A 14,928-nucleotide genomic window follows, 5' to 3' on the forward strand; every position below is an offset into this window, starting at 1 on the left:
CTCTCTCTCTCTCTCTCTCTCTCTCTCTCTCTCTCTCTCTCTCTCTCTCTCTCTCTCTCTCTCTCTCTCTCTCCCTCCCTCTCTCTCTAACAGTGAGTCAATGTCTCTTTCTCTCTCTCAGCGTAACCTGTCCTTCTCGTGCGTGGAGAGCCAGTCGTTCCCGGTGTTCTTCAACGCCACCAGCTTCCTGCAGCTGCCGGGACGAGCCAATCACAACGCGTTGTCCGTGGCCTTCCAGTTCCGCACCTGGAATCCAGACGGGCTCCTCCTCTTCAGCAACCTTGACCACGGCACGCTGGAGGTCGACCTGGAGGGCGGCAAGGTCACCGTGCACCTCAACGTGACGCACGCCGCCAAGACCGACCACATACGCATATCGTCAGGTAGGACGCAGTTTAACACAATCTCTGCCGATTTCAAGATTTATAGAGCTTAAACCCGCATCCTTCCTCTTTGAGGTCTCCCTTTTGACTGATACCTGTCCATTCATACTGTAGACAGGCCTGCCCCAAAGTTATTAGTGCAGCCGCGCCCGGCAGCCGGCGAAACCCGGCTCTCAACAGGCCCGGAAATGAAGGCCCGGCCCTACCTGGGCCCTCCTACACTCAAGACTGCCCCCGTTGCCACCCTTAGATCTCCATATATGGAGCTGACCTGTTCTGACATTCCATTATGTTGACAACGGAGCAGTTTAACGTCATGTCCAAAGCACACAATTTACCAATTTATAATTTATGCAATTAGCAGACGCTCTTAATCCAGAGCGATTTACAGTAAACAAGAACAACAAAGTATGATCCTTCCCCATACTGCACTACATTGATGATGGTACTTACAATGGAGCAGTTTAACGTGACTAACATCATGCCCAGAAAAACACGCACCCAACACGCGCACACACGCACGCACACGCACACGCACACGCACACGCACACGATTAATGAACATATAAAACCATGTTGGACTGGTTGTAAAGGTGCAGCGTTTTCACGGGAACTAAGCAGGTACTTGTCTTCTTCCTTCGATGAACACCATGTGCAAACAGACCCGAGGGGATCTTCTTCAGACGTTGCTTTATTTTGTTTCAGACGAGACACCGGTTGCGGGGCCACATGTGGCCTGCATAGCTATAGGGAGTGATCTGGGCCTGAGGGAGGATTCTGTAATGAAGGAGAATAAAAGATCTTCATTATGCAGGAGATCTCTCTCTCTACTCCAGTCTGCTTCAAGCAGTGGTGGGAAAAAAACTTGTACTTTTACTTCAGTAAAAGTATCACTACTGCAACGTAGAAATACTAATGTCCGGAATTGAAAATTGACTTGAGCGAAAGCACAACAGTATTAGCAATGTACTTAAAGTACCAATATAAAGTACTCGCCGTGCAGAACGTCCCGTTTCACAAGTTCTCAAATGTATAAATTGTATATATTTGTAATAGGAAATCTGCAAGCTCACAATGTTTCACACTGCGATGCATTGTTAGCTGGTAGATCTGCTATTTTCAAATGGGTCTCTCTCTCAGTAAATCTCTTCCGACATGTTCAAAGAACACTAGCAGTTTTAGCAGGATAGATAAGACAGGCACCCCATGGGGTGAGCAGCTGGCCAGTTGATCCAGATAACATAGGGTGACCATCTCGTGCACTGTTCAAAGATAGCATACATAGGGGCTATTTACAACTAAAGCCCCAGGTTGTCAATCATGTGGAGACACTGGGCTTTCTGACCGTTGTGTCTCTTCAAGGTAGGAACCCTAAATAGTCACGAGCCCATATTCCCTGACATGCACGTTTGTGTTAGTCTCCCCAAGCCGTGAGGCTGCTGGGAGCGTATGCCATTGCTGCTGCTATGCTGCTGAGTAAATGTACTTAGTTACTTTACGCCACTGGCTTCAAACCTGCTTCAAGATGCCAACCATGTTGCCAAACGGCACCGCTGAGAAGTGACTTTCAGAACGCTTTCCAAGTTTTCACTCGGCTTGACGTGCATGTGATGAATTAATGGCACGGGGAGCTATGCATATTCATATGAAGACTTTCCTGTAATAGCTGCAGTAAAAATGCTCCATATGCGGCAATATCAGGCTGTTACAAATAACTATGGCCTACCTCCATGATAGAGACACTGGTAACACTTTATATTAATGGTCGCCTTTATAATGCATTATAAGCTAATTTATAATGCATTATAATGTGCTTTAAGGCATTATAACACTCATTATAAATGTTGAATCATGTATAACAACGTATAACCACGTTTATAACGTATTAAAAGTGCTGGTCATAATGCATTATTATGCTCAGTGGAACAGCACATTATAACTATTATAACTTAGGTGGTTATAAAGGCACATAGATAAGTGCTGTAATGTCTGTGTCATAATGCATTATAACCAATGTGTTTATTAAATGGAATAATGTCTTATAAACATCAATAATATGCTATAGCATATTATACAAAGTTTTGTCACTTTACTTAAAGGTCACAACGTCATGCTATATGGTATTATAAAATGATACAACTGCTAATAACCATTAAAGAATGTTGCCACTTTACTTAAAGGTCTCAAAGTCCTGCTATATCATATTATTGATGTGTATAAGACATTATTCCATTTAATACACATTGGTTACTGTATAATACATTATGACACCGACATTACAGCACTTCTCTATGTGCCTTTATAAGTTATAATAGTTATAATGTGCTGTTCCACTGTGCATAATAATGCATTATGACCAGCACTTATAATATGTTATAAACGTGGTTATAAGTTGTTATACATGATTATAAACATTTATAACAAGTGTTATAAGGCTTTATAAGTGTCAACGCGCAGTTTAAATCAGCAAGGCAGTGGACAACCAGGTTGACTGAAGACACAACTTTATTTATTTTCGTTGCAACGGATGAACTATGATAACCAAACGGCGTGCTTATCACAATGCATGAGTTTTTCATACAGTCGTTTCATTTTAAAGATGCATAAAACGGTCAATATGCGTCACACGTGTCACACAGAAAAGACAAATGAGCATTTGCGGATACATATCTGTCATCATCCATACATTCAGTACATCTCACAACCTTGACTGTTCGTTCACCTTTCTGCATCTAGCAGGGAGAAATGTCCTATAATGGTTTTACGACCGGGGAAGTGTGGAAGGATGGTCTCCTCCAGACCTTATATGGCAGCTCCTGCCTACATGTCCACCTCTGTCTGGTGCTCCCGTACCGATCTAAAGTGTGAGCTCTGTACAGCTGTTGTGGTAACCTATCATGTTTCTTTGCATCCTGGCTAGACAAGATTAAGATGGGTGTGACAGCAGCATAAGGTCAGTGCGTTCCAGCTAGAGTTAAGTATAGACACCTTCTGCTTGCCCCCGTGACCTCTCACGCGGCTATATCCTTCTGCTCTGCCAGTTCAATGTCACTGTGTAGGGGCATGCATGCATATTGTGGATTACACAGTCCTGAGTACTATTCTTACATTCATATCTCATTACAACTATAGGATGAGCATATTTGGACAATAACTCAAGGCACTTGGTGATTACATGGAGATAATATTCAGTATATAAGGCACACATTGGTTACATGTAGGTTACAGAAAATAAAGGATAAAACACTCGGCCTCCACATAATTATAGCGCATTATAAATGCGCTATAATGCATTATAAAGACGACCTTAATATAAAGTGTTACTGAGACGCTCTGTGTGTGTGTGTGTGTGTGTGTGTGTGTGTGTGTGTGTGTGTGTGTGTGTGTGTGTGTGCGTGCGTGCGTGCGTGCGTGCGTGCTTGCGTGCGTGCGTTGTTACTGTTACCAGAACACACTGGGCCCTATTATGCGTGTCTTAAGTACCAGGTCTTATGACTTAACTTAAGACCTGGAGGCGTGGTCAATGCTGTTTGGCCACTCAGAATAGCCAAATGGCATTGATCACGCCTCCAGGTCTTAAGTTAAGTAATAAGACCTGGTACTTAAGACATGCATAATAGGGCCCCATATCTCTCTCTCTCTCTATCTCTCTCGCTCTCCCCCCCCCCCCCCCCCCCCAGAAAGGCTTTATTCTGAACCTGCATATTGTATTTATTTTAAGTACACAGTGCCCTCAGAAAGGCTTTTCTCAGACAGTATATATATTTAGTTTAATCTCCAGCAGATCAAGGGCGTGCCTTATGAGTCGGTCATCTTGTTTAACCGACTCCAGAATGGAAAACTTATCTTTTCTCAGCGGAACAATTCTCTCCTGCTCCTATTTGTTATTAATCCAGCCGTGTGTATGCACATTCATACAAGACATAGCATCACTCATCACTCATGGACACGCACGCACGCACGCACGCACGCACGCACGCACGCACGCACGCACGCATGCAGACACACCTTCAGCCGGCTCTAAACCATATGTCTCATCCCCACACTGTGCACTTTCTGGAAGACCTTCAAACAACAACCACCCTGCTCCATTTTGACTGAACCGCAAACAACAACCACTCGGCTACTTTCTGACTCAAACGCAAGGCTTGAAACTAACACTGTGCCATCCTTCCATCCATATATATATATATATATATATGCAACATATATATATATATATATATATATATATATATATATATATATATACGTACAGGGGAAGTCACACCCCTGCGTTGGGTGAGGGAGGGTAATGTGCAACCTCTTATAGCACAACCTGACATAATCAAATGATGGCAAAGCACACAGTTGGCGGATTTCTTAATCGTTTATTACTAGTAAAAACAAACAAAGGAGACCAGATAAACAGTTTGCCACAAGTACAAACAAGCAGAGGACCAGATATTATCTCCTTAGAGCAGTGGTTCCCAATCCTTTTCATGTCAAGGACCCCCAAAATTGACACTTTTTAGCCCACGGACCCCCATTTGAAAAGATATGCCAGGGATTTATCTCTTTCTATCTCTGGGTATATTGTAAAATTACTGTTAAGTTTAACTCTTGAGAGCGTAAAACGAAGCCAAATAATGGACCCTAAAGGTATGAGGGGCCGTTTAGGCCAAAAATAATGAAACACTTTCACACACGCTAACGACACTTTCACACACGCTAACGAGACAGTCTTATACTTACTACTGAAATGCTTTTACCTTCAATTTTGAGACACTTTCACACACGCTGATGAGGCACTCTTACATATACTACTGAAATGCTATATGTTTAATATTGAAACACTTGCACACTCACTACTGAAACACTCTCACATACATACATACTTTGTAAATCGATGCGCGTTCATATATGAAACTTTATACATACTCATCTGAACACTTACGCATACATATGAGAAACACATACACATACATATATACTTCTGTGTCATATACACATGCATACGAAATGCTTGCACGCATACAAGTTAAACATTTATACATTTATATCTGAAACACTCACACATACACAAATGAAAAGGATGCATGTATATTGGTGAACAGTTGTACATTTACAACTGCATTTCTTGTATATTATTACAAACTAAAATGAAAACTTTAGATGCATGTGCAAGCCTTTCACATGTATTCATACGAGTAATTTCAGTAGTATGTATAAATAAATTCAATAATATGTATACACATAATTTCAGTGATATGTATACAAGAGTTTTACATGTATTTATACAAGTGATTTCAGTAGTATGTATAAATGATTTCAATAACATACATACACATAATTTCATTATAATGTATACAAGAGTTTTACATGTATTTATACAAGTGATTTCAGTAGTATGTATAAATGATTTCAATAACATACATACACATAATTTCATTATAATGTATACAAGAGTTTTACATGTATTTATACAAGTGATTTCAGTAGTATGCATAAATGATTTCAATAGTATATATACATTATTTCAATAGCATGTATAGATCATTTCACTATTATGTATACACTAATTTCACATGTATGCATACATGAAATCTCAGTAGCATACGGAAGTGATTTCAGTAACACCGGAAGGCACGGGCAGGTAAAGACCTGCGCGCGCACACCAGGAAGTTCCAGAGAGAAGGAGCATGGCGGGGAACGGACTCGGAGACAAAGGACTCACCGATACAATGGCCCTTATCAGGGCTATTGTACAATCACCCACTTTGATTAATTCTATATCGAATAGTAATACTAATATATCACCCACGCAGCAGTGTAACAGTGAGGCAGTGAACCGCGAAATAACCTCGCTGTTAACACCAGGAAGCACTAGCAGTATGATGCTAGGTAGCAATAGCAACATGCTACCGGCGTTTGGATCCACAACCCGCAGTATGCAGCAGCCTGCGTCCGACATGAGGACCTACGTTCCCCGCTATGAAACGAGGGCAACTTTTAGCTCTTGGAAGTCTAAGCCAAGACAACGGTAAGAATAGTTGTTTTATTTGCCATTTTTTTAAACCGAAGTACAGTACTTAAGCTGTTTACTTTTCCAGTTTTTCCTTCGTGCATATAGTCGACATGATTCTCTGGTTTAATGAAACAGGCTCGACTTCTGACGCATTCAAGATCATACTTGAATATTAATGATAAACCACGCCTGAACATGTTTAATGCATTCCTCATTTGTATAAAGAGCTTCCGTGAGTTTTCTCGAACGCTCTGCTATCCCCATAGACAGAAAATTCCACTACCATGCGAGGTCTCCAACTTTAGTCAAAATAAACAAAACTATTTCACCATTCACGGAAACAAAGGCAGTTTTGTGTTGTTAAGTCTATTCTCCAGGGTGGCAAGGTTATGGGATTTATTTGAATTAAACTGCAAGAAAGACGATAACAATATGTGGAGCAATTATCAAGGGGAAAACCCCCACGACGAATCTGAAGCGAGTAGTGGTGTAAAGTAACTGGGTACATTTACTCAAGTACTGTTCTTAAGTAAAGTTTTAGGTACTTTTACTTTACTGCAGTATTTTCAGTACTTTTACTTCTACTCACTATATCGCAGAGCAGCTAAATATTGTACTTTTACTCCACTACAATTATTTGAAAACTTTAGTTACTTTGTAGGTTTTGATTATTATTACAAAACATACATTATACCCAATTCAGCCCTATATACATTTCGGCAATTTGAAAATAGCAGATATACAGGCTCACAATGCGTTGCATCCTGAACTTGTAGATCTTTAATCTAAGATTTTTATACATTTTGAAAACTTTTCAAAAACTATAATGAAAACTCCAAAACTATTATAACCTTGCAGAGCCTCTCAGCACCCCACCTTCTCTGTATAATACACTTTTTGGGCAGAACATTTATTTTATTTACTCCACTGCGCCCTCTACAGATCTGGTCAATATAAATTACCATTGTCCAGATCTGGAGAGCGCAGTGGAGTAAATAAAACTGCTTTTGTTTCGGTGAGTATCTAAATAGTTTTGTTTAATTTTTGACTAAAGTTGGAAACCTCGCACAGCAGTGGACAAACGTAGTGCGCGTGCATGTGTCGTACACGCGTGCTCCGTCCACACGGGGAGAAGGGGTTATCACTCAACTCTTATTGTATTCTTTGATTTTGAAACAGTGTAGAGTTAATGTTATTTAATAGCCTCCTCAGGTAAAAGTATTTACACCACCGATTATTGCTGGATGGTAGATAATGTCGAGCTGGTCATTTTAAAAGTTACATTTAGGGTCTGACACTGATCCTAGATCAGCAATTAATGCAACTTTTGCCTACCTCTGTTGACATGACGTGCCACGTTTTTAGTTGGTGTGCCTGCTGTGCCATATCAAAAATAAGTTTAATTATTACACCACAACAAAATGTAATATTCCCATCTGATTTTTATTGTCCATAGGCTATAACAACTTTTCATGTTTTCCTTCTTCTTTAGACATATTTTCTTTCACATCAGGATGTAATAATCATTAGTCTCAGAGCAATAACCCCACTCTCTCCCCGTCAGAGTTAATATATCAGACTTTATAGGATCTGTCTCTCACAAACTCAATGCTGATATGTGTTTACTTTGCACCTAAGACAATGGCATACTCAACCTCTATGCTTGTCTCAAACAATGCCTTAAGGCAGACTGCATCTCGTGTCATACTGCACCTTTGGATCCTAACAAAGTCACATACAAATGCATCACATTGCAAATAAATATTAAACTACAGTGCAATATCAATAGTCTTGTGTTGGCAGTGTAGCCAAATGTAACTTACTCATCTGTGCTGTGAACAAAACGAAAACGTTTTTTCACATGCATGGCCTAGGCTTGTCACAATTATTACATTTTCGCCATATTGCGATTACTTGAGATAATCATTTATCTTGCGTGATCGCCATGCTTGAGCTTCAAGATCAGCTATTTCCACTACTTTAACACATTTAGAGTATAAAATGATTAAATATGGCCTAGTTGGCCATAGTACATTTATATTGATTATTGCTATTGGTCATTGTCAGTCAGAGTTATTTGTCGTATTTGCCCTGTGGAATTGAGGTTAATTTAATTGTATGGATGCTGGGGGTTCAAGTGGTTAAATCAACACTGTGCGAACCAGTAAGATGTAGCCTATTTCTTTTTGTGAATTGCAAGTAGTCATTTGGCTCGGCCTAGTAGAAACTACTAAATATCCTACTTCATAGATAATGTATGTTTGACTATTGTATACATGCCTGTCATGATTCCTCATGTTTTTCAGAAAGAAGACACCAAAAACGCCTTTTCACCGCACGTTCAACAAAGATGTCATTCTGCTTCATGGTCCGACAGACGACGTAGTTGTCAAGCAGGCGACCAAGGAGAAATTATATAAAAGAGGTCACATCCTGAACGCCTTCGAGTTCGATAAAAGCTGGGACCATGTGGACGTTCTGGGTCAGATAAGGAATGCCTTTAAGGGGAAGATTCCCGACCTTGTGAGGTAGGTAATGATGTGATGATACGGGGCTCCTACACAAGTATGGAAAAGTATGGAATTTGAATAATTGCCAGGTGTGGATAAGTATTGAAAGGGGTAGGACATATAAAGTTATTAAATCAGGGTTCCTACACAAGTATGGAATTTGATGAGTATGGAGAGAACTTAAGTTGATAGAAGCCTGTCAGATCACAATGAATTTACGTGCAGTACTTTGGGGTTATGCTATCAATTTATTCCAATTAGCTGTTCCAATTTCAACTGGAATGTGTGCATGGTCCTACTGTATACATCGCACATGTTTGACTCTTAACAGGCACACTAAACAATCGTATTGATCGGCTTCATCATTGATCAATTAATAATTTGACTGTACCATTACCTGCCCTCAGTAATCAGTGATGTATTCTATGCACAGTTGTGAAATATTGATGGCTTGTGGCAACAAGCTAATAGCACCAGCGTTGAGGGACGGCCAGGAGTTGGATGCCAGTTTGATCCAAAAGGTCTTCAAATTAAAGGCTGTATATGTGAGGCCCTCCCAAGCACTTGGGGTATGTATAAAGGTGCTATCTGAAACTTAGGAGCTTTAACATTTTCCACTTGGTCATATACAGTTATTATCATTGACAAGTTGCATTTAGGCTATAAGTTTTTGCCAAAACCAAATCTGGGGGTGGGGGGCTGTTTTAACATCTATTTTACATCCTGACTAGACTGAACATGGATAGATGCTTCATTTGTCCTTGCAGAAATTCATTTTGTACCAAGCAGCCATCAGGATACATAAAAACACAATACATTACATTACATTACATTACAGTCATTTAGCAGACGCTTTTATCCAAAGCGACTTACAATAAGTGTATTCAACATAGGTAGGGAACAAAAACTACTAATCACCAGAAGTCTTTAGTGCATTTTCTGCAAAAACAAGCAACCAAGAGTATACCTAGCGCTAAGGTAAAAGTGCAATATATCAGCTACCTATTTCCTTAACCAGATGAGACAAAATAGCTAAATCAAATGAGCATGAGCTAAAACAATTAAGTGTATCGACTAAACAAGATCCAATAAACAATACAACAATAGAAAACAAGCGTTCGTACAACTAGTTAACAACAAGTAGGTCAGGCAGAGAGGAAGGGTAGTGTTTCCTGAAGAGGTGGGTTTTCAACCTGCGGCGAAATATGGGCAGTGACTCTGCTGTCCTAACATCAGTGGGGAGTTCATTCCACCACTGTGGGGCCAGAACAGAAAAGAGTCGTGACCGTGTGGATCGGCCAGAAGGACCCTTGAGTGACGAGGCAATCAGTCGCCCCGAGGTGGCAGACCGAAGTGGTCGGGCAGGGGTGTAGGCATCGACCATAGCCCGGAGGTAGGAAGGAGCTGTTCCTTTCACTGCCCTATAGGCTAACACCAGGGTTTTGAACTGGATGCGGGCCGCTACGGGGAGCCAGTGTAGAGAACGGAGAAGGATGGTTGTGTGGGAGAACTTGGGGCGGTTGAACACCAGACGAGCCGCAGCTTTCTGAACAAGCTCCAGAGGTCTGATGGCAGATGCCGGAGCACCAGCAAGGAGGGAGTTGCAGTAGTCCAGGCGGGAGATGACGAGAGCCTGGATGAGCACCTGGGCTGCCTTCTCCGTGAGGAAGGGGCGAATCCTCCTGATGTTGTAGAGGAGGAATCTGCAGGACCTTGTCACTGATGCGATGTTTGCCGAGAACGTCAGTTGATCGTCCAGGGTCACACCCAGATTTTTCGCAGTCCGAGTTGAGGTCACCACAGCATTATCAATGGTGATGGCCATGTCTCGGTGCGGACAGCCCTTCCCCGGGAGGAACATCAGCTCGGTCTTGTCCAGGTTGAGCTTCAGGTGGTTTGTCGACATCCACGCCGAGATGTCAGCCAGACAAGCAGCAATGCGTGCCTCCACTTGGGTATCAGAGGGGGGGAATGAGAGGATCAGCTGGGTGTCATCGGCATAGCAGTGGTAGGAAAAGCCATGGGAGTGGATGACAGCACCCAGAGATGTAGTGTAGAGAGAGAAAAGAAGAGGACCCAGAACCGAGCCTTGGGGAACCCCAGTTGTGAGCCTGTGTGGTTCTGACACAGACCCTCTCAGCATCACCTGGTAGGAGCGACCCGTCAGGTAGGATGCAAACAGGGAGAGTGCAGAGCCTGAGACACCCATCCCCTCGAGGGTGGAGAGGAGGATCTGATGGTTCACCGTGTCGAACGCTGCAGACAGGTCCAGGAGTATCAGGACGGAGGAGAGAGAGTTCGCTCTAGCGGCATGGAGCGACTCCGTCACTGCCAGCAGGGCAGTCTCTGTCGAGTGACCCACTTTGAACCCAGACTGGTTGGAGTCCAGGAGGTTGTTCTGGTGGAGATAGGAGGACAGTTGTTTAAAGACAGCACGTTCAAGAGTTTTAGATAGGAATACATAGACAGATCACACTATACTACACAGCTGCTCCCTTAAAGAGAGGAAAATAGAATATTTACATTACACATTTTATGCACAGAACTGAGATGGCCTTTTTGTTCAGAAGTCCTATACATCGGTACATCCTACCATCGTCCTGATGCTAGAAGACAGTATGACGGTGCGTTCTATCCCTAGCAATAGCTTTCCCCTTCCCAGGTTCCCAAGTACCCAGGTCTCATACATTGCTGTCATACCCCAGCTATCTTGCTGAATACATAATGATTTAATGGAGTTTGTTCTTTTGCCCTCTTTTAAATGTGGTATGTGGAGTTTAGTGAACCCAGTAGAAATGACCAACATGGAACACAAAACAAACAATTCAATCTTAAATATATCACTTTTGCAAGTTAGCACAATATTTCATGATGTAAAACACCACAGCACGTTTGTTTATTAACTGCTGTAACTTCTATCCATTTGTCAGCCTGAAGATTCAGACGGAAGTTCCTCCGAAGAGGATGAGGAGGTTACGATGGCGGTGCCATCAGTCACCACCAGAGCAGGCCACAAGCGTACCCACCCTGTCGGCGACCACCCAGATCCCTACAGCCTTGCACCGTTCAATACCGCACCCCCCAGCCTTGGACTGATGAGCAATATGGCTGGCAGCCTGGCATCAACCGGCACCGCACCCCATAGACCGATGAGCAACATGCCATCGACCAGCACTGCGGCCCCCAGCCCTATAACGATCAGCACCCCACCATCAACCACCAACCTCTTTGCAGAGAGTAGCGATTACAGGGCTTACTTGTCAGTTCTCAACGTGTCCAGTGATGATGAAGAAGAGGATGAGGGACTCTATGCTGCCTGTGTCGCCAGCTTGGACGACCATATGTAAGTATTATAGAATATTGCCTTTTAACCCATTAAGACCTGAGGCCGATTCTAAAAAATCTTAGTTTTCGGAAATGTCAAGGATCCCAAAAATGATATGTATTTGGCCGCGGACCCCCATCTCAAAATATTTAGTTCCAGGGAGCCTCAGAAGCAAAGATTTGAGTTACAAATGTTTGCTTGAAAAATATACATATGCAAAGATTTGCACACATTTTCATGATTTTTCAAAAATAGCAGATTTACGAGCTCGTAGTACCACGCTATGAGCTTTTATATCTGCTATTCTTTAATAGCCAAAGTATAAAATACTGGTTAAAGTGGTTAAAATGTGATGTTACACAGATGCTTTCTAGGTCTTAATGGGTTAATAAAGACTTATTGCTGCACTGATTAAGCAAAAATAAATCTTTTTAGAGTTACTTGTGATCTTGATGATATCTCTAACTTAATTTTGTAGGAATATAATTGTATCTATAACAAAGGTAGTTATAGGTAGTAAATTACATTTAATATATCTATATTTACTAGACCGGATTAAGATATGCCAATATTCTATTGTATGTTTTTATTGTATGTTTGCTTTCAGACAAGGAAGTTCCTCTGGAAGTGTCCCTATTAAACAGATCTTATCTGAGCTCGTGTAAAGATCAACAACAAAATAATCAGCCGTTTCAACATCAACCGTGCCAGTGTGTTGGATGGTGCCATTCGGGGGTTCAAGAGAATATCCTATGACCCAACACACAGGATGAGTGTTCGGTTTTCTGACGACAAAGGTATAAACGAGGAAGCTGTTGATCTGGGAGGTCCTAGAAGAGAGTTTCTAAGACTAATGACAGAATCGCTTATCCGGTCACCAATGTTTGAGGGGAACTTAACAGAGGGGAACTTAAACCTGGCTCTTGATGCATCAGGTATATCTTTTTGGAAATCACTGACCACTAAATGCTGTCTTATATAGGCTCCTTTTGTAAGCAATTTCAAATGGCATCATTTGAAAAGGTAAGCCCACTAACTTAAATTTTATTTTTTATATATAGCTGACAAAGATGACCGTTATTACATCGCAGGAAGGGCTATTGCAGTCAGTTTGGTGCATGGAGGACCTTCGCCAAATTGCTTTTCCAAAACCTTGTTTAACTGCTTAGTCCGTGGGTCCGGGAACTGCAGACCAGTTTTGGAGGATGTTACCAATTCACGAATCCATGACATCATTGAAAAGGTTGTTACATTTTCTTTTCATTAGTAAAATTGTTGTTACTGAGTGTCCCACATTGCATCAGTGTAAGGGGACAGTAAGATTATGGGGATAACATTTGTCAAAAATAGAGCATCTACAAGCTCACAACGCGTTGCATACGTGACATCTATGTGGATGCGCTATTTTCTTTTATAGATATTAAAGTGTAGAAGTCTAGTGTAGATTAAAAGGAGGGAACTAAAACAACTGTTGAACTGAAACAAGCATTTTTAGATTTCAGAATCGACTACTCAGGACGAACTCACCCAATCAACTGAGCCACACCACGACTTCCTCGAGAATGCAGGCTGTTTGAACAACCGGCTCAAGATTGATGACAAGGACAGGCTTGTAGAGGACATACTGAGGTTTCAAGTAATCAATCGAGTGTGCGCTCCGTTTGAAAGGTATTTTAAATAATGTTTCATGTCCAAGATGCAGAAGAGTGTACTCTTCATTGAGTCATCTTTGCTCTTATGCTTTGTCATTTAGGTTCAGAGAAGGGTTGAAAACACTTGGAGTCCTTGAAATGATGCAGAATCATCCCGATTCGTTCAGACCAGTGATGTGCTTCAGTCCAAAGCCCCTCACCGCTGACGACGTTGATGCGTTGTTCCAGGTCCGTTATTCGGAGGTGGGGAGCAACAAGAGAACAGCAGAGGAAAGAGTGGTTGCTTGGTGGAGGGACTACTTACAAGATGTTGAAGGTATGTGCGTGTGTCATATGTGCAGTTCTAAGAAAAGGTCTAAAATGATCTAACACATTTGGTCTGTCTCATTATTTCCGCAGAAGAAGATGGGGCGAAGAAGTTGGGGGACATCTTGGCGTTTGCTACCGGATCTGATGCAGTACCACCGATTGGCTTTTCTCCTCAACCATCATTGGACTTTCACCCCAGTGGTGGAGCACAAAGGTTCCCTGTTGCCAACACCTGCATCAACTGTCTCAAGCTGCCTATCCACAGCACTTACAATGATTTTAAGAGCAACTTCGACTATGCATTAAGAAACACTCAGGGCTTTGGCATGGCATAGAATTTCATTAGTCTTTCATTGCCAGATGATCAGAGATCTCCAGCTACTTATAATGGGTACATTAATCTACCTCTAACAAACCAACGCCCACTGCTTTAATAGAGGTTGCTGATTTATGATGAACAGTAGAGGTTTGAATAGACTAGGATTGCGATTCAGTTGTCTTTAAATTTCCAAATTATTTTCCACAATTTTGATGTCACCAGACGTATCAGTAGGCAGAGATTTCTGATCATCCCGCTACTCAATACTATAGGATGAGACTAGCTGAGTTGTTGATTTGGAATTGTTATCTTGTTTTAATCAGTTTTCTGTCTTAAGAAGTAGAAAAGATCAAGAAAACTTGTCGTCTTCCACTTCCACCTACAGCCAGCAACGGCCTTCCAGGTCAAGGCTGTCCAAGATAT

General features: G+C 41.8%; 1 protein-coding gene across 1 annotated transcript in view; it reads left to right on the forward strand.

Annotated features, from left to right (window-relative positions):
- The window catches only part of LOC306923543 (contactin-associated protein-like 2), a gene marked incomplete at its 3' end in the record, with an annotated part of 333,896 nt that overhangs the window by 171,012 nt on the left and 147,956 nt on the right, over positions 1 to 14,928 (forward strand). Inside the window, exon 9 of the mRNA XM_079501713.1 lies at positions 122 to 383. Within this exon, the coding sequence (XP_079357839.1) occupies positions 122 to 383 (262 nt within the window). The remainder of the gene's footprint in view (positions 1 to 121; positions 384 to 14,928) is intronic.

This window comes from Electrona antarctica, assembly GCF_951216825.1.
Source record: "Electrona antarctica genome assembly, chromosome: 5".
Lineage (NCBI taxonomy): Eukaryota > Metazoa > Chordata > Actinopteri > Myctophiformes > Myctophidae > Electrona > Electrona antarctica.